The sequence below is a fragment of the Rhagoletis zephyria genome, unplaced genomic scaffold, assembly GCF_001687245.7.
Source record: "Rhagoletis zephyria isolate East Lansing unplaced genomic scaffold, Rhagoletis_zephyria_1.1 Rzeph_scaffold_00031, whole genome shotgun sequence".
Classification (NCBI taxonomy): Eukaryota; Metazoa; Arthropoda; class Insecta; order Diptera; family Tephritidae; genus Rhagoletis; species Rhagoletis zephyria.
Genome location: NW_016157115.1, coordinates 518,652 through 539,662, shown reverse-complemented (window position 1 = coordinate 539,662; position 21,011 = coordinate 518,652). Strand labels below are relative to the sequence as shown.

At 34.0% G+C, this 21,011-nt stretch overlaps 1 protein-coding gene across 2 annotated transcripts in view; it reads right to left on the bottom strand.

The window, feature by feature from the left end:
- The window catches only part of SKIP (Shal K[+] channel interacting protein), a 570,918-nt gene that overhangs the window by 83,472 nt on the left and 466,435 nt on the right, over positions 1-21,011 (bottom strand). For both annotated transcript variants that reach the window (XM_017617810.1, XM_017617820.1), the window contains exons 3-5: positions 13,707-14,003; positions 2,742-3,022; positions 2,605-2,654 (exon numbers count right to left, since the gene is read on the bottom strand). In XM_017617810.1, the coding sequence (XP_017473299.1) occupies positions 2,605-2,654; positions 2,742-3,022; positions 13,707-14,003 (628 nt within the window). The remainder of the gene's footprint in view (positions 1-2,604; positions 2,655-2,741; positions 3,023-13,706; positions 14,004-21,011) is intronic.

The following is a 21,011-nucleotide window of genomic DNA, read 5'->3' as shown; positions in this document are numbered from 1 at the left end:
AGAGAATGACGTATATTCTCTACCAATAGTGAAATAATCGGTAGAGAAAATTTACAGAAACGAGCTACTGGTTTCCTATTCATTTATTCCAATGAACAAAATATTCTATTTTCCGATAATTAAGGAATGGTTGCTTCTCATATTCAGCCTAAATTGCAATTAGCAATTACGTTCAGGGCCGTCAAGAGAAAATCCAGGCCCGGTAATAAATATAAGCCGGGCCTCCCTCACCTCAAAAATCTAATTTTTTTTCATTATCCAGCCTTAGAATAGCTTGCTCTCGAACGGAATAAGTGGGGCCCATAAACTAATCTCGATAAGCTTCGAAAATAATGTAGGTAAGCTTTTCTTCCAACCAAACGCGAAGCACACCATATAGAAATAGTTTAACTCGTAGCACGATGTAGAGAGCAAAGGTGGCGCCCATCTCAGTGAATTTGACAGAATCGCTGTTTGTATGATGTCGCACTTGTGTAACTGGTTTACGTTTGGCTTGCAAAATTTCTTCTTCCATTCTTTCTCGCGTTTTGTCATTTTTCTCTCGCAACTGCACCAGTGTGAAGTCACACCAAACTTATACTCAAAAATCCTCTCTGATGGGCGCAATCTTGTATTCTACCATCCTTGTTTAATTAGTATACTAAATCAAGTGACTTTAAGGAAATACGTAACTTCTCGTTAAAAATACTGGAGACAAATTTAAAATCCCATATTAAATTCCAAATTAAGGCGGGCATTCTATTAAAAGCCCCGCACCCCTCTGTAGAGGTAGATCTATGGCAACCGCTCTTTATTCTTGGATCCCAATACATAAAAGATCAGTTTTTAACGATGAAAACAGCTTAGATTTTTAGCAACATACTTCAGAGAAGAATTATATTAGCCATGGGCGTAGCCAGGTAGGGGCAGGGGGGTGCTCGAGCCCCCTCTAACTTTCAAATTTTCCTTATATATATATAAATGAACGAGAACGAGATATAAGTATAGCCCATTAAATAACAGGAGGATAAAGCGAAAGTTTCAAGGACTAACGTTGATTTTGCGTATCTAAAATTAAAAAAAAATGCTGAGTAAAAAGCTTGAAATTTTGGACAATTTTTTTAACACTGTTATAATTTTTGTACAAATTTTGACTATATATAAAATAAGGTAGACTTTTATAAAAAAATTTAAATATTAAATAATGAAAAGAAATATAGACTTAGCTGGTTGAAATACGACGTTTGTTCTTTTATTTCTGCCACTAGTATTATGAAATTCTTTCAGCCACAAATACAAATGTTGCCTTAAGTTTTTTTTTGCATTGAGCTTTTTTCGAAGTATTTTTATCAGATATGTACCCGCTAAAGTATTGTTAAATGCGTATAAATTTAATTACTGCCTTTTGTTTTGTCAAATAATAAAGTAGATTTCAAACCCATTTATTTATTATTTATTATATGGTAGGACAAACTCTCTCAAACTATATTGATACAATTTTTCATGTTAAGTTGTTGGAAAATAATGAATATCTAAATCGCGGGACTAATCCCGCGATTGTATGAATGATGTCCCGAAAATCCCGGGATCGCAAAAAATCGAAAAAATTAACATCCCTAGTGGGCATATCCTTCAACTATTCCAACACGTCTGTAAAATGCAAAAAGACAGAAAAGAGCTGTCCTGAGTAGCTTTTCAGCAGCTCTAGATTTCTTGAAAACGAAAAAAAAGTTCTGAATATTTTGACAAAAAAAAAAATGTTTCAAAAATTTTCCCATTTTAATGCGTCAGTTCTAGAGTTCCTGTAAAGGTAAAAAGTTCTGAAAAAGTCGAAAAGTATTAACTAAAAAAAAGAATTAAAACTTTTCTGACTGTTTTAATTTTTATATTTTTTTTTAACTTAACTATTTCCTCTGTTTTAAAAATTGTTTTTTTTTGTGTGTAAGTTTGCAGTTTTTTCCTTTCCAGGAACTCTAAAACTATTGAATGGCTACTCTTGACAGTATTTTTTTTTTTAATTTATCTTTTTCGACTTAAAAAAAAGTTTTTTTTTGGCGTAATGTGCAGAATTTACTTTTTCCAGAACTCTAGAAATATTAAAAAGCTACTAAAAAGTTTTAGTTTTTATGTTTTTCATACAGTTAACTATTAGATTTTTTTTTCAGAACAGTTTATATTTTTTTTTTAACAATCAACTTTTTCGACCATTTGAAAAAATATTTTTACGTAATTTTGCATAATTTATTTTTTAATTTTCAAGAACTCTGGAGTTATTGAAAAGCTACTCAAAGCAGGTTTTTATTTGCTACATATCGTATGCTACGTGAATCTGGCAGAACCTTTTTTCCTTTTCAAGAACTCTAGAGCTTTTGAAAAGCTATTCAGAACAACTTTTTTCTTGCGTCATGCCGTATGCCGACTTCCTGGATATCATTCCAACCTAACATAACCTACATTGATATCGCTTATCGCTTTCCTTTATTCGGAAAATATTGCATACTCTCTATCTGCTTACGCAAGTTTTTCCAATCACATATTTTAGACTCATTTTTTTTTCCTACAAATCACAGTATATTTACTTATATCACTTATGAACCGAATGCTTTTAGTCATTCACGGACTTACCTGCATTAGGTGGAAATTCGTAGAAATACGCTGATCTTGGACTTAAGCAACTGTAATTATAAATAAGAGATTACAAATGGTTAGGTGTTGATCAAAGTGTAAGCGAAAGTAGAAACAAGAAATATGTGACGACTTACTTTTGCTGCAGGAAATTCAAGTGTGCTACGTTTGGCGGGAGAGTTTGATGAGTTTGCAGAGCCTGATGTTGCTGCTGTTGCAAATGTTGTTGGCTACCTGGCACTAATGGTAATTGCTGTTGCTGTTGTTGTGCTTGGGCCTGTTGTTGTTGCTGCAACGTATGTTGTTGCAGTAACTGCTGCTGCTGGGTGAGGCCGCCACGTGCAACACGCGGCGCAAATACACCGTAACCGAACCCGTAGATCTCGTCCTCCTCCTTGTCCGACAGACAACTCGAAGGCTGCAATAAAGACGGAAGAAAGCCAAAATAAAACAAGATTGGCTATTTTATTTAGACAAGTAGACTTGTATGCATATTTGTAATACATATGTATGTATACATATATGTATGAATATTTATGCAAGGAAAACATAGTAAATTAAATTGTAAATTACTATTACAGCCACAATTTAAGCTGCTACAATCAAGAACGAAAACAAAGTTCAATTTGGTAGAGGAGGGCAAGGCGAGCTTGAAACTTGTAACAACCGCTAGAAAGTGGCAATAAAATAAATGAGAACGAAAAAAGAAACTGGAATGACAAACAAAGAGTATAAATATTTTCTTAGTTGCTCGGCGCAAAATACTTGTGAACTGCTGAACTTCTATTGGATGGCCGTAAACATGGTCGAAAAGTAATTTGAGAAGCTTTCATGCTGCCAAGTGTTTGGCAACTTTTACGCTAAAACGGATTAACACCTTCGAGAGTTGATGTTGGTAAAAATAAAAAAAAATCTAGAAAATTTAGAGCAAGGCAACACAAGTAAGTACAACATTTAAAAGAAAAAAGTAAGGAGCGAAAATATAAGAAAATTAATAAGGAAGGCTATAAGGAATGCTTATCAAACAGAGTTAACATTGGTCGGAAAATAACAAACCCAAATACCTGAATTTGCCTTTAGCACCCTCACTGATTGCAAGAATACTCAACACATTCTCCGGCCAATGAAAATGAGAGGAGAATAAAAGCAAAAATTCTATGAAGAAAATAACTCAGAAATACCACAAAATTATTTTGATGTTATTTAGGTACAAACACACATACATGTTTATTCAAATCAGATTAATTTGGCCAAACAAAGTGATAAAATAACATTTGGCATATAAATAAAACTGCTGAAAAGAAGTACATACATGTATGTAAAGTGGCGGTCAAAAATGGATGAACTGTGTTTCGTTTCTACTACTTACAAAGCTTTGCAAGCGCAAATTTTTTTGATATATTTTTATTAAAATATTATTCATGCTTTACCTAAAACCATACACATCACCAGGGAACGGATTTTATGGAAATTGCCTTTTTTTCTGCTAAAGAGATTAAGTATATTTGATTAAGAATGTCCACGATTTAGCTTTCCCTGATTCCATATATACACATTTTATGTTGCCTTTTTTTGCCTCTTTTAAGATATTTGCCTTTTTTTGCCTTTTTTAAGATATCTGCTTTTTTTGCCTTATAGAAGCGCAGGGACCTCTTGCCGAATTTGTATTGGAAACATTCAAATCCGTTTTCTCAGCTAACGTAGGCTTGGATACAATAAGGGGTGTGGATAAAATTGTTGGATGGCGAGGAAAACGCCCTTATTCCTGATAATATGAACGTTTCAAACGTTCCATATTTAAATTTGGCTCCACTTGTATCAACTTACGTCGAGCACACATGTAGTATATTTAAAGCTTTTCTTCACGAAAATCGAATGAAAATGCTGCCAGAATACTGCAAAATGCATCTTGTGGTTCAATGTTACTACAACTATACAGATTAAAGTTTTATGAGTTAAAAAACCCGAAAGAATAAAATAGTCAAAGATTCAAAGTACAAATTTTTCATATAATGAAACTAGTTCATAGTTTTTCTCTTTTTCTAAAATAAATGTATTTTTTGATTGTTCTTCGTATTTACTGTCCTTTTAGGGCCTTATTTTGCTTTTTTTGCAATACCTAGTGCGTTTTCCTGCCTTTTTCGCTATTTTGTTTTGCCTTTTTTGCAACACCTAGTGCCTTTTCCTGCCTTTTTCGCTATTTCATTTTGCCTTTCCAGTCTATTTCGTTATTTTATTTTGCCTTTTTTATAGGTTTTTAGGTGCTAAAAATCCGTTCCCTGCACATCACAATTTCAAACTTTATGCAGAATTTATATAAATTTTTTAGGTATACAGTTAACAGTCTTATAAAANAAACATTCAAATCCGTTTTCTCAGCTAACGTAGGCTTGGATACAATAAGGGGTGTGGATAAAATTGTTGGATGGCGAGGAAAACGCCCTTATTCCTGATAATATGAACGTTTCAAACGTTCCATATTTAAATTTGGCTCCACTTGTATCAACTTACGTCGAGCACACATGTAGTATATTTAAAGCTTTTCTTCACGAAAATCGAATGAAAATGCTGCCAGAATACTGCAAAATGCATCTTGTGGTTCAATGTTACTACAACTATACAGATTAAAGTTTTATGAGTTAAAAAACCCGAAAGAATAAAATAGTCAAAGATTCAAAGTACAAATTTTTCATATAATGAAACTAGTTCATAGTTTTTCTCTTTTTCTAAAATAAATGTATTTTTTGATTGTTCTTCGTATTTACTGTCCTTTTAGGGCCTTATTTTGCTTTTTTTGCAATACCTAGTGCGTTTTCCTGCCTTTTTCGCTATTTTGTTTTGCCTTTTTTGCAACACCTAGTGCCTTTTCCTGCCTTTTTCGCTATTTCATTTTGCCTTTCCAGTCTATTTCGTTATTTTATTTTGCCTTTTTTATAGGTTTTTAGGTGCTAAAAATCCGTTCCCTGCACATCACAATTTCAAACTTTATGCAGAATTTATATAAATTTTTTAGGTATACAGTTAACAGTCTTATAAAATTTTGAGCGGCTAAATAATCGCATTGATTTCTAATATAGTTTTTTTTTTGTTGACGGCGTTTTCCACTTTCTTCCATGTAAACATGAGTTTCTTGTGGAAGAATATTAGTCAACGCCAGTTTTCCTAAATTTCGCAATTTTTATGAAAAAAAACGCAAATGCCGTCAGAGCAAATTTTATAAGCCTGGTAACTGCATCCCCAAAATATTTGTAAAAATTCTGGTTAAAAACTCGAGATTTAGATAAAAATTGTGTGTGATTTATACGGTTTTTGTTAAAGCATGAACCATTTTTTATTAAAAAAATATCAACCAATTTGAGCTTGAAAAACATTGTGAATATTAAAAACGAAACACCATTAATCGTCTTTTGACCGCCACTGTATGTAAGCATTTACGAATACAAGTGCACACAGATATAATACACATTGCGAGCCTCCTCACAGCTTACTGCAATAAATTTGTACTGTACGTCTAAATTTGGATTGAGGAATGGATTGCTTGGGGACCACAAATACACAGTTGTGGCTTTCAGTAGATTTAAAGATAAACTGGAAAATACACAGTGGTGGTACAAAAATAAGGTGAAGGGAAGGAAGTGAAAAAAGCAAAATGCCGACAGCAATTCATTCGAATTGAGTTAGATGTAAAAACATACTTATGTATGGGGAATACATACGTATATTGCAAGAAGCAAAAATATATTTAATGTAAGCGTTTGGTTAACTCTTCAAGTTCGGTCTTCGTAGCGGTTTGAAAGCAAGTAACCACACACATACATACAATTTTTGTTCCTTGACTTTCATTTAATCCTCAAGGACGTGTCAACACAAAGCAATTGTTTTTAATTCATGGAATTCCTTACTTCTGAATATACATGCATATATCAATACCTTCATATGCACATATGTACGCAAGTGTTATCCTTCAGTTAATTTTACATTTACTTATGTAAAAATTGATTATGAATTTGTCTTAAGTGAATTTTCGAAGACAAAAATTAAACCACTTTCGTTGTAAGTATGTAAAAAACGTAATTTTAAACTAAGGAAACCGAATAACCATACTTAGTATCTAATAAATTGGTATGGAATGAATACACCACAATGGACTTTTCAATACGTAGAAAGTTCAAACTAAAGCCTTGAGTTATAAATTTGGAGTATTCTTTCAACCGAGGCATATTAAAGATAGCGGCAAATCTCCGCCATATTTTTATTATGAAGGAGATCATTCGTTGTTTGAAAGCGGCATCATGTTTAAGCCAGGCTGAAGTTTGGCTAGTTGAGATACCGGTTCGTCCGCTGGCCTAGAACTATAACCAAATTTTTATATTAATAAAAAAAATCATGAGCCCCTGTACCACTTGGGTCCGCGAGACAGTCATGGAATTAATGTTAAAATGAGTCTCTTCTAGGGAAGGGAAAGATAATGTACTTTATTGATTCAATATCGGCAACTGCAGTAGGTGTCATTGGCCGGTAGAGCCGTCTTAATAGCATGTCAGTGGCCGTTTATAAGTCCGTAACTTGCCTGAGTAGAGGACGTTCGAGACGAATGAATGAGTGGGACCATCTCTTATCAGGTCCAAGTTCTGTCAACCATTTGCCTTTTCGAACAGTGTTATTTAAGTCATTATTTGCATAAAGATAGAGGTATGCCCTCATGTCTCTATGGCATGGCACCTGAAGTACATCCGTAGCAAAATTACTAATTAAGAACTTTCCTGCATTCTGCAGCCATTATTGAGACTTTCACATCAGTACAGAGACCCGATAGCTGCTTAACTATCAGAATAGATGGTTGCGGAAGGCAGGTTAAGGGAGGATAAGATAACCCAAAGTTCAGCCTCTTTTATAGCTGCTTGGAAAACGCTGCAGTGGTATGGCAACAATGTTTTAGTGAGAGGTTTTTCGAGCGTCCCTCTTCCTACTTTTAGATGTAGTTTGTATATCGATAGCTGAGTGGAAAACCGACCTATCTCGGCAGCCAGTTCGAAAACGCCCTATCTCAGAAAACTTTCCAAGAACGGCCTACTTCAGAATTTGATTGAAAAACGCCCTATTTCAGAATTTGGTTGAAGAACACCCTATCTCAGCTTATTTTCAATGTATTTTCATTTGAGATGGGGCGTTGTTCAACCAAATTCTGAGATAGGGTGTTTTCTAATAAAATTCTGAAATAGGGCGTTTTTCAATCAAATTCTGAAGTAGGGCGTTCTTGAAACGTTTTCTGAGATAGGGCGTTTTCGAACTGGCTGCCGAGATAGCTCGATCTTCCACTCAGCCATCGATATGCTTGTAGAGTTATCTTGTAGATCCAAGACATAATCATCTTCCCCATCGTTGTTTTAGGGAGTATGTGTAGAGAATTTGTGAGGCGGTGTAGTGTAGTCCGAAGAGCACGAATGTTTGGGGCAGTTAATTATTGAAGACTAATGTGGTATTTTATAACATTACAGCTTGTCTGAACTTTTCATAAAGGTCCGCGGGCAGGAAGTTAAGTAAGGTTCGTAGGTCTTTAGCTTGTATGCCGCACTTTGGATCTTGATAAGTCTAGAATTAGTGACCTACGTAATCAGTTATGTCCACCAAACGGCATATAATTAGACAGTGTACTGTGGGAAGTTGAGACACCATTTCTTCACTAAGTCGTTTTACAGGCCCCCTCTGCGGTAACCGCCTTTCTGGCCCACTCCTCAACGTTGCGTTTCCAGGTTAGTTTTATGTCAAAGTGATGCCCAAGTATTTCACTTTTATAGAAAAATTGCATGGGAAATATTTTCGTAGAACATTTTAACCCATTAGATCCCGCCTGAAGGGGTCATTTTGACCCATACTTCAAGAAACTCCACAATAAGCATTGATTTTAACCGTTTTCTCGACTTTTTTGAAAGCTACTTAGGCCGCTGTGGTGTAGTGGTAAGCAGTGCGCGCTTCCACTCCGCAGCACCCGGGTTCAAACCCTGGTCAAAGCAACATCGCAAAAAATATAGAAAAAAGGTTTTTTCTTAACGGCGGTTGTCCGTCGGCAGGCAATGGCAAACCTCCGTTTGTATTTCTGCCATGAAAAACAGCTTCTCATTAAAATACAATCACCGTTCGGAGTCGGCCTAAAACTTTAGGTCCCTCCCCTTTGTGTGACAACATCAAGGCGCACGCCACAAATCGGAGGAGAAGCTCGGCCAAACACTAACATATTTGTAAGCGCCAATCTATTATTATTATTACTTAGGCCGAGACATGAAAACTTTAGTAGGCCATACAATAAAAACACGAGCTACTGCGGGTAAATGTCAATTGTCGTACAATATTATTTTTCATATGGCTGTATATTTGAAATTATATATGTAACCGCTTACCTGGGTAGGCGGCCCTTTTACAGGTGGGAGGTAGGAAAGGTACGTAAAAAACTTTACTCACCTTTGCTAACATCGGAGTTCTGGTGTTTTATGTAAATGTTATAGAATATTGCTAAAACCCAATATTGAATATGGCCAGAAATTTTTAAATTGCGATAATTTTCGCCAGAGTCGTAAAAGTTTGCATAATTAATAGTTATTGTTCTACTTTTAAGGGCCATTTGTTCAGTATTTAGTTACCACTACCTCCCAGTTAAACATCATTATTGACATTTTCAGCATCATGCATATAACATGTGGTAGATAAATCAGCAATCGTTTTTAACCGGAGCATTTACCTCCGGTTCGTGTTAATCGGACATTGAATAAACGGCCCTAAATTTGACCAAACGAATGGATATGGACCATTATTTTATGCAAAAATCTTTTGAACTTCTGGTGCCAACAAAAAGTGTCTGGCAATCTGTGATCGGACTTAAAAAATTTTATGTGGTAGAATCTGGAAAAAAATGTGGTAGATCTCAGGTTTTGGATCAAAATTTGTACAAAAATTAAAAAAAATCTGCAAGGTTTCACTTAAATTGCAAACATTTTAATTAGAATCTAAAAAAAATCTATTTTAGTATAATAAAGTGCAAGATTCAAGTTGCTTGAAATTGCGTTGAGTTTTGGCAATTTTTTTTGCTTGACAGTGTAAAGCAGTTCTTTCCAGATTTTTTCGCACATATTTTGAAAGATTTCTGCAACCTTGCGGAGTGCTGCCAGCTTTTCTTTTTTATCACATCACGATGTAGCGAACAAATGTGGCAGAATCAGAAACCGCTACTTGGGATTGCCGATTTTGGCAATTCTCAAGTAAAAGTAAACAACGCCTCAGAAACCTTAGATGTACTTCAATTTGCTAATGCGTTCACAAAAATCGCCGTTTTTTTTAACATTTTCGCTATTAATTCTTTTTTATAAATCATAAGTTCTGCAATTTAACACAATAAAACCACGTTTCCTGTCGAAAAATTTAATATTGACAAAATTTACTATTTTACGGTTTATTTTATCCTCCCATTCTGCCTGTTGTTAGTGTTTAGTGTTGGACAATTTTTGCTCTTAAAATAAAGAAAATTATGTCGAGCAAGAATAAAACTACTCAAAAACGCGAACATGTGGTAGATTTCAGACCTTGTGTGGTAGATGTGGTAGATGCTCAAAAAAGTGGCAGATCTACCACAATGTGGTAGAAGTCCGATCACTGCTGGCATTATTGAATCAATCCCGGTAACAATATTCTGCAAAACATATATAAAAATCTGCACTTCGAACTTAGTGAATGTAAATAACGGTTCTAACGGCCTTTCCTGCCCCACAAAAAATGGGTAATCGCTGTTGGTGGTAATGTGTTTTAGAACGCATTGCCTTATAATGTCTTCTAATTTGTTCGCTTCTTTTAGGCATAGTCGGTAATGCATAGCAGAATGCTCTACAATATTTTATTAATTTCGCTGCTTTGATTCATTACGGGGAATGCAGAGTAGAATGTTTCACCATAGTCAGCTGAAAAATAGAATGAATAGCCAAAAATTCTTTTTTGCCGTTACTTTCTGTGGAAAATTCCATCGCATAAAAATCATATTTTGCTTTGTTAAATTTACAGCGAAGTTGAAATCAGTCAATCAAGTGAAGTACATGAGTGAGGAAGTACAATTTTAAGTTTAATTACATATCGATTTTTAAGTAAGATTTAAATACCCAAAGACATACATATGTATATATGTATGTATAAAAACTAATTTATAAAAATTTTAATCTTTTAATCTGTATTTTCGGTTTTCAATTTAATATATGTACATAAGTATGTACCTATCTAGGCTTTCTACAGTAATTTCTCTGTAAGGCATTCTTTGTTCGTTTCTCTGGATTCTGTTTATCTCTTCATTCGAAGGTATTGCTGCGGGTAAGGGCTTACCGCCAATGACATGGCCTGGTTAAAATAATGCCTCCTTGAAGCGAAAGGGGGTAAGCCATTCCCATCGCCTAATTCGATTCCATTTTAACTTCTGGATGGGTGCCCGCCACCAGTAAAATAGCAGCCTATCCAAACAAGCAGATACATATAAATTTTTAAATACATATATACTAAAAAAAAATCGCTCTTGGAACTCACCCTACTTAATTAGTAAAAATGAACACATTTTTTTTGAACGACTATATTATTATTTTTATCTAATTCTCTATCCAGAATTGCAGCGGACGACGGTTAACCGCTGTCAAAATTAAAACCTACAAAGTCATATGGAATGGCACATAATTACAGCGACTGCGCTTCTACGTTTTTCGGTTGATTTAAATTTACTTCTGTTACCCCCCGTCCAGCGGGGGTGGCACAATGTTAGTTGAGTTTTGGTTAGGATAATTTTTATTGTTTTCACAAGTGTGCCAATGTTTGCATCGATTTTTATTTCCAGAAACAATAAGCACGTAACGAAAAAGGTTTCAATTGTAGTCGTTAATTCCAAATTAAAATGACAGCTGACGGAAGCCGTCATCCGCCGCAATTGTATTTACGCGGACGGATTTCACTACCGCGATTGAACAGCTATTCACTTACCGCCGAGCGCTTTACCGTCGTCCGCTGTAATTCTGGATAGAGTATAATGGTCTGATTACGGCAACTTAACGTAAATTACAGGCTTTCACTTAAAAATTCTCTTAAATGAATGACGCTTATAATTGAACAGCCGAATTTGAACGTAACTAAATGCCACTTCGAAATCAGTTTCATTTTGATTTTCTAAGTTCTAAGTTCCGTTAAGTTAACTTAGGTTGATTGTCATAATCAGGTTTTAACTCCTTAAAAAGAAACAAAAAATATCAAGTAATATTTCGTTTGTTTTGACGTTGTTCTTTATGAATTAATCTGGCTTTTACACTACATTTTTCAAAAGACATTTTTTTGATAAGTCATAAAGAAAGTAGGAAGAACATAGTATGAAGTTCCTAAGTTATTTCGCATCTTAAAAATATATTAAACGGTTTTAACTGATTCTTCTCGTTTCCCACTACGTGATGCACAGTGTGTCGCTTATATGGAGCCAGGCGCAAATAATAGTTAACGTGCACGGACTTCGCTGCCACTCCGTCGCTTGGGTAAAAGATTGTCATATGTTGATTTCGGTAGGTTGTGTGAAATCGTGATTGAAGTTTGGAATACAATTTCTCAAAAACGCGAATATAGATTTTCTTATTTAATTTTTAACGTTTATTGTTAATTAGTTTTGAGTTTATGAAGGATTTTCTTTAGTAAAATTTTGTCGAAAGCGCCATTTGTCTACAATTTGGCAGTCACTTTGTATGAAATACGATAAAATGTGATAAAAATTTCTACTAAATTTACGTCACTTTTTACTCAATATCTCGGAAATAAAAGGGATGTACAAAAATGGAGAACACCATTTCTAAGATATTGATTAGTTTAATATGACTGCATCACTAACAAAATTTTTACTAAATTATCGAAAAAATTCGAGTCGATATATCGGAAACTAAAGGAGATATCTAAAAACTGATAGCACCAATCGAAAAACCTTATTTCAAAATACATAACTGCATCTAGAACTAAAAATCGTCAAAATGGCGCTTACGACAATCTTTTGCCCAGGCGACGACTTGACATGTGCTCTAATCTTTCTTTAGAATAGGCAATTACGAAATATGGTAAAGATTAGATAATTGCCACGCCTTCCAATCTTGTGGACGGAAACATTAAATTTGATCCGATTTCCATAAATTTTTTATTTTTTTTTGAAAAACCGAAATATAAAATATGGGGAAGGTTGGATCACCATAACGTCTACAACTCGCAAAATATCTGAGCCCAGTTATCAGGGGGACGAATTTTTGGCTAATTTTTGTTTTTTTTCTTTTCGGTCCACAGTTTGGTTTTTAAAATTCACTGTGTTCCACTTGTCAAGTTTTTTCATTTGATACCCTATTTGTGGTAACCACCATCTTTCATTTGATACCCAAATTGAGAGAGTTGTGAAGAAATATGTAAACCGCCATTTTGTAGCGGAGGCCATCTTAGATATACAAGGTTTCTGAATATATTTAATTATAGATAATATATAATTTATATCTACTATAGACCCCTAAATGTAATTTTACACGAGATTTTTTCAAATGTTCAAGATCAATTTGAGACCGAATTAGGAAAACTTCAATACACTGTGAAAAATATTGTGAAGTTTATGGACAAAAGGCAGATGGTCTGATATTCTGAAGTTCTTCCTCTTTGATAATTGCCATACTGCATTCGTGCCTTTTTTATTTGCCTCATTTTGTTGCACAGTTTATTATTAGATACACATTTGATGATTCAATCAATTTTGACTCAAATGTTTTTTTTATTATTCATTTTCTTACGCTACCGAGCCTTTAAGCTGAGTTTCCATATTTTCTACATTTGTTTGGAAGTTCAGAGATAAGGTAGAATCGGTTAGATGAGTGTGGCACAACTTTTTTTTCAAATATCGAAAATCAAAAGTTTAATATACATGCCCTGTATCATTTTTTAACCAATTCATTCAAATTTCATTATGGAACACTTATGTATGTACGTATGTATGTACGAATATATGCAAATCATTAACTAAGGAAATGTGTCACCTAATTAAAATGCTACTTCATCACTATTCTAGGTAGTATACATACCGAATATTTTCCTGGCACATAAATTGGCTGACTATGACTATTTGGTAGGCCACCTTGGCTCGAATGGCCTCGATGACCGTGATGCCGGTGGTGTGTGCTGACGCTGGGGCCACCTATGCCACTCACGCCACTGCCACTACCGCTACTCCCACTGCCACCGGCCGGATTCATGGGACTTCGTTCCGCCCACGCCGCTTGCCGAGCGTTTTCTAAAGCACTTAAAATATCCCCAAAGGGAGCCATTAACAATTCACAATACACTGATGCAAGACCCTCTAAATGACCACGCTGACCGTCCTGAAAAATACAACACAATACAAAGACAACAATAAACAAACTAGTCAATTTTTGCACAAACATTATATGTATTATTTTTTAAATATTTTTTTTCATTTTTGAATTCTAAATGTGTTCGTTCTAATGTTATTGTTGTAATTGATGTTCGAATTTCACTGGGATGTATACTAAATGAATGATTATTATGAGGTGAGAACACTATTTTATAAGAAATTACGAATGTGAGAAATAGTTTTTAGCGGTAAAAGGTTATGAGGAGTTAAAGATGGAAAGATGGTGAATTTACTAACTCTACATTTGTGGTTATGGTAATTATAATGAAAGCTATTTTCGTTTGTGCAATGGAATGCTAACTCATCATACGAAGTTTAGGAAGCGGTTTTTGTGGTCAAATTATTGTTTTTATAGGAGTGGGTTACTGATATGGTTAATCTTGAAATGAGTCTTAATATGAAAGTTAGATAGGAGGAGGTTAGTTTGTGAATTGTAGAGGATGAGAAACGTTTAGAGCACATATTTTTATAAAAATAAATGTAAGAGATTGGTAACGAGAAACTGTGCAATGTATTATAAGATATTTTATAATTATAGTTACAATGACGATGATGGGTGAAGTTCGATAATAATTGATGGATAGACTACAAATTGCTAAGGATGAAAAAAAAAACAATATTAAAGAGGACTTTAGTGGCAGTGGGATACAGTAGATAATGCATTCAATACAAATTTAAAATTTTTAATATGTCTGTATCCAAATACAAAGTATATTATACATATATACACATATATGTGGATGTGGACTACATGTATATTTAGTTAGTGGTTACGAGTACATACACCTTTCCTTAAACGCTAGTAACATTTTGTACATGATAAAGTTTAAAAGGGAAGTTCTTAATTTTTTGTTGATATAAGTCTAAGGGTCATATTATTATTCACACTATTTAACATTTGATCTTATCACCTTCTTTGTACGCGTAAATACATTTTATATATGTTAATATAGCTTAAAGTAAAAGTGGCTAGCTGATCAAGTTAAGTAACATTTTGACCAGTTTTGTGTTTGCTTTTTTAATGTCTATAATATTTTTTTAAAAGTTTAGCACATCGCGTAAATAGCACCATATAAATCCACATCTCAAACTTCCCACACAAATTATAAAAATTCTATGAACTTTACCCATTGCACCCAACAGTTTTAAACTCTTTCTAAAAATTTTTTATAGCCGATTAAATTTTAGTAGGAAAAAGTGCACGTTTCAAGACGTACTTTAACTTTTTTTAGTATGTTTTTTTTTTTTTGTGATGATGATGTAGTGAATTTTCTTCCAAATAAAGTATGCTTGACAATTTTTTTATTTGGAAGAAAATCCTAGCACTGTCCATTGCTGTAGGAGATGGAGAATGCCGCAGACTATGGAACTATGAGCTGTAAGAGCTTTTAAATTTTGTCGCGTTAAATTATATTTATTTTACAAAATATTTCCATCACATTATTTTTGCTGTATTTTTAATCGGTTGTTTGAGAGCTAGACATTATACTAAATTGATTTTCACTGAGAACATTTTATGTATATTTAGCTAATTATATGGAAGATTTATTTCGCAAAAGTGAGTATATGAACAATCAGCGGTATGAGAGATACCGATATTGATGATTTTCTCAGAAGACTTTTTACGATTAATCAGCAAATAGCTCTTAAAATTGCATGGTTTTAGCTATCTAAAAGAATGATTTTCCAAGAAAAAACCTCATATCTGAACAAAAGTAGCATGAGAGATAATTTGTAGTAACTCGATCTGGTTATTTTCAGTATGAAAATATTGTTGACGATAAGGGAAAATTGGGCGAAATTTCATGTTCCTAGCTCCAAAAATGAAAGATTTATAACAAAAAAGCGATATGTTATGTATGTGTAAACAGACACACGCTTACCAAATTACATTCGGATATCTTTAAAACTGAGGGACTTCCCGTAATTTTGAGTGGAAGTAGGCATTTTTAAGCGAGTTTGGTAACTTCACTTGACTGCTTATAATTTTGTTACAAGCTGGTCGGATATTCTTACTTCTGTCTACTAACATATTACTCATCATAATGGCTTAAGATGTGGACACATCGTTATGATCAAAGCAAAACACCTAATTTGACCAATTTGAAATTTTACACCAGTAGAAAAATAATGTTTTCAATTTACTTAGGAAACTCTTCCAAAGCTGCTCTAAAGACCCCCATTAAATTAGAATTATTTAAAATTTGGCTCTGAGTTTTGACAAGGAGGTGCATATGCGAGCAAATTAAGAGAATCTTAATAAAGAAAACATTTCCAAGAGGCTGCATAGATGATAGGTAATCACAAAAAAAAAAACAATTTTTTTATTAATTTTCGTGGCTTGATATGATAAGAAAAAATAATGGCAGTAAGTAGTGTTTTTTTCGCTAATGGCAACCAACTGTATAGGAATCTATGTATATATTAATACTCTAACAAGAACACTATTAGAAAGGCACTCTTCTGTAGATGAGGAGAGTTTTTATGATTTAAAAATTGGTTGGTAGCTGTTGTTGCAACATGTTCAATTTGAGTTGGTTTTGCATTTTATTTTACTTCGTATTTGAAATGCAACATTGTAATAAAGATAAATGTGAAGATGATAAAATAAATTACAATGATTAAGACAAAAAAGGAAAACCAACAAAACCAACCACCACATGATCAAGTGTTAATAGCAGAGTAATGGATTTACTGAAATTTGTCGATTTATCTAACCAAATTTTTGGAAAATATATTGAAATTTCAAGGTTATATAACTTTATCGAGTTATCCCTACTTATCTCGTTTTATCACGTTACCAGAGTAAATCGAGTTATCAAGATTTGTCGACAGCTTTCAAAATATATATAGAGCTTTGATAATTAGCCGACTTATCGAGATTTATAGAGGTATCCAATGTTTATCGAATTATCGATTTATATATATACATTTTTGAGTAGTCGAGATTTACCGAGCCCTCGAAATTAATCGAGTTATCGAATTTTGTTGAGTGGTCGGATCTTAGTGTTTAGAAAATTCATTTAGTTATTGAAATGTACCACATTATCGAAATTTATCGACAAACTGGAGTGTATGTGGCCAATTCCAAGTCCTGCCAATGTGCTCCAAAGTCCTTGAAAGATATAAAAAATTGTAGCCACGTTTTAATTCCAAGCCAGGAGTTTTCCCGGTAAGTAATTTTGCAACCTGTAAGTTTGACGATGTGCTGAGTTAGAAAACCTTGCTAACTAAAACTAAAAAACTAAGTAAACAAGAAAACCTGTATGAATACCAAAATTAAAGTGAAACAATTTTTTTTTGCCAATATGTTATGTTACTTTTATATAATGTATACATATGTGTAAACCTACAAATAAATATGTACATACATATATGACCCTAAGTTTACATATGTACATACATACGTACATATGAATGCACGTATATAAAAGTAAAGCTATCGTGCTGCTATAATGAATCAGCAAATTTAGTGGCTAATAAAAATGTTTCTTGCGAAAAATTACAATAGAATCCCCACTGGCATATAAAACCATGCAATCAGCGTAAAAGAATGGTGTTTGCCAGCCAATTAATTTTTGGGAATAGACACAGTAGCGAAATGTGTGTATGTACAATGTACTGTACATTGTATATACATTTACACAAATATTAATTGGTAGGTATTTTGTTGCCGAAACAAACTTCACTTGGGTAAACTGCAGCTGTTGAAAGAGTGACGGAGGAATTTAAACTTACTCATTATGAAATAAATAAATAAAACGAGTATTATTATGGTTACCTATCTAATATGGTTCTTAATCTAATACTCTTTCAATTTATTCATTTATTTAAGTTTTAGCTAATTTAGGTTTATTTTCAGTTTGATTTATTGTTGCCTCTTTTATTTGCAATAACTCCATAATGAATAAAAAATTTGTCGTCTTTCAATTTGCCAGAAAATATTGTTATTTAATTAAAAACTTTTGGCATCTAGCCCATCGCTGCTAACATCGCCGCTAATATCGCGATTGTCTTTCATCGGGTCGAGACTAAAATGGAAGAAGTACTCTTTTGTAGATGAAGAAATTCTCTACAAACATAGCTGCCGCCGGAAGTTGTAAGCTATGATTAATCACATTCGAGGAACCTATTACAATTGTTATTGCTTTCCTATTAAGATTTATCAAACGCATGGATACTCCTACATGGCGTATGAGTAATACTACTACACACATTGTAGATATATAACGATAGTGAAACATTGACAACTCATAGCTGACATCGTGGTTAAGCATTGTGAATTTTTGACCATCGATATATTAGTTTTTAGTTAAACTTTATTAATTGAATTTCAATATGTAATTACATTAAAAAAATTAAGAAAATAATTAAAAAAAAACAACATTAAACAAAATGTTTCTGCTGTGCGAGGAATATTCTAATTCCACAAACCACTGTGCACATAAGAAGAAACACTGCCGTCTGTCAGGATACAATTTGGGTCGCATCCTCTGACCGTTTACATAATGCCAGTACGCCTTTTAATGTGGCGTACATACATATGAATTTTTATAACCCTTAAATACACAAAATAAAGTTTCAAATTTGGTACATGATTTTCAAATGCAATTATACACTTACAATTGGATGGTTTTTAATATTTAACTGCACTGTACGTCTGTTACCGCTTCATAATATTTTTTTAAGCAAAAATTCAAATATAAACTTCTGCTGATAAAATTATTCAAATATCGAGACATCATGGCGGCCGCTGTGGTGTAGTGGTTAGAAGCACGCTCTTCTACTCCGCAGGACCTAGGTTCAAGACCTGGTCAAAGCAGCGTCGCAAAAAATATTTAGAAACATTTTTTTTTTTACAGCGGTTGCCTCTCGGCAGGCAATGGCAAACCTCCGAGTGTGTTTCTGCCATGAAAAGCAGCTTCTCATAAAAATACAATCGCCGTTCGGAGTCGGGGTAAACCTGTAACAACATTAAGGCGCATGCCACAAATCGGAGGAGAACCAATTTTTGCTGAAAGGCAAATAAAAGCTCTGCGTACATTTTTAGCGCTTAATCTCAAAAATGTAAAATTTTGAGTTGTGACTTTCTTGAAGACGGTGTGTGATATGTATTTATAGGCACATATGTTCACATATACATATCGCTACCTAAAGGTGAAAATATGCCAAGTCCATTTTTTCGATTTTTCGCCTCTCCTGAACAATTTCAAAAAATGGACTTGGCACCTTTTCACCCTTAGGGGATAGAGGGATTGCAAGGTTATCTTCTATTCCTTAAGCACTCTTTATGTCGTGACTAGGCACCGATCGGTTGAACTAGCAGGCGATCTTTAGATCCGCATCCCGGTCGGCTGGGTCTCATTGCAAACACGAATGTATGTATATGTATATTTAGTATGTATGTATATTTAATTTCTTACTTAAAATTCAATATCTAATGCTGTAATTTACCAGGAATGTGGTCAACTTAAGCAAGGAATAAGTTCTAATTACTACTAAAGCTAAATACTAACCAAAGATATGCTTATTTAGATTTTGTCAAATTAAAACCCTTCCATTAGAGTACTTAAGGCAATTAAATAATTGACAAAAAAGTGCAAATATATGAACATAAATACAAAACATACATATGTACACACATACATACATACATACATATGTAAGCACCCTGGTATATGAATTTGTGCTTTTATCGCATTGTCATCCAACTAAATTCTGGCGGAGAGGGTGTACCCACGACTCATTTGCTTACTTATGTATAAAGGCTGTATGCACAATTTGCTTTGTTGTTGTTAATCATAATTTGCAGACAAAAGCAAACGTAATTTAATTTCACTCAAAAATAGCAAACGTACACGTGTGTATGAGTGTGAGCACATCTCTGCGTAATTGCGCAACAACAACAACAACAAATATGACAATGACAAGGCAGACAACTGTAGAAATGGCAACAGTATTAAGGGCAATGAAAATACCCGGAGTTAAACGAAGAGAAATGTCAGGATGAGATGAGATGCGAACGTTCAATGCCTTTGGGCACGCACTTTATGCTGCTGTGGCTGTGGACAAAAGGGGAGGTGAATGCCAGTGGGACGATCGGCAGATGCAGCTCGAAGTGAATTTTGCCATTTCGCAGCCGAGCTACGCCTTTCGAAAATCAACACAAGCATGTGCGCATCTACGGAGATTTGTGCAACTGAATATTTATATGTACATATGTATGTATGTGAATGGCCTTAAGAGGCAATGCAAGTATTTGCGTTGACTGTTGGCAACTTCATAAACCTGTCACACAATATAACATACAAAGCCACATACATGTGTACAAGCATATGTGCGGGTGTATATATGTATGTATATGAATGAATGTGCAAAATCATATTCGAGCTATGTAAGTACATATCTACATATACATACATACATATGTGTAGTCGCATGCCTTAAGGCTTAAGCCATCCGCAACAGAGTGCAAGAACAACAACAATAATTGTTTCAACAAATTGCATACACCAGTTGGCGACGACGCAACGAAATTACATTAAATATGAAGCATTATGCTAATTATTGCTTATTTTATTATGATAAACAAAAGTGAAAAGCAATGAAATAAAATTTACCGAAGACAACTTAACACAATTGTACGCAGCTGCAACGGAAACAACGCAGTAGGAATATGGAATATACTTACTCCATATGAGCATATCGCACAACGTCTTCAATAGTCATAACTCAAAATTTGGCATTTTGGAAATTATGCGCTAAAAGTGTACTTACACAGAGCTTTTATTTACCTTACAGCAAAAGCTGGAGCAAATTTTTGTTATAATTTGTTAAAAAAAAAACCCAACGTAGAGTCGCCGTTGCCCATATGATTATCATGTGCTAAGAAATAGTTTTTTCGCATTTTCTGACGAACGCATTATTTTGAGTTGTGACTCTTTTGAATACAGTG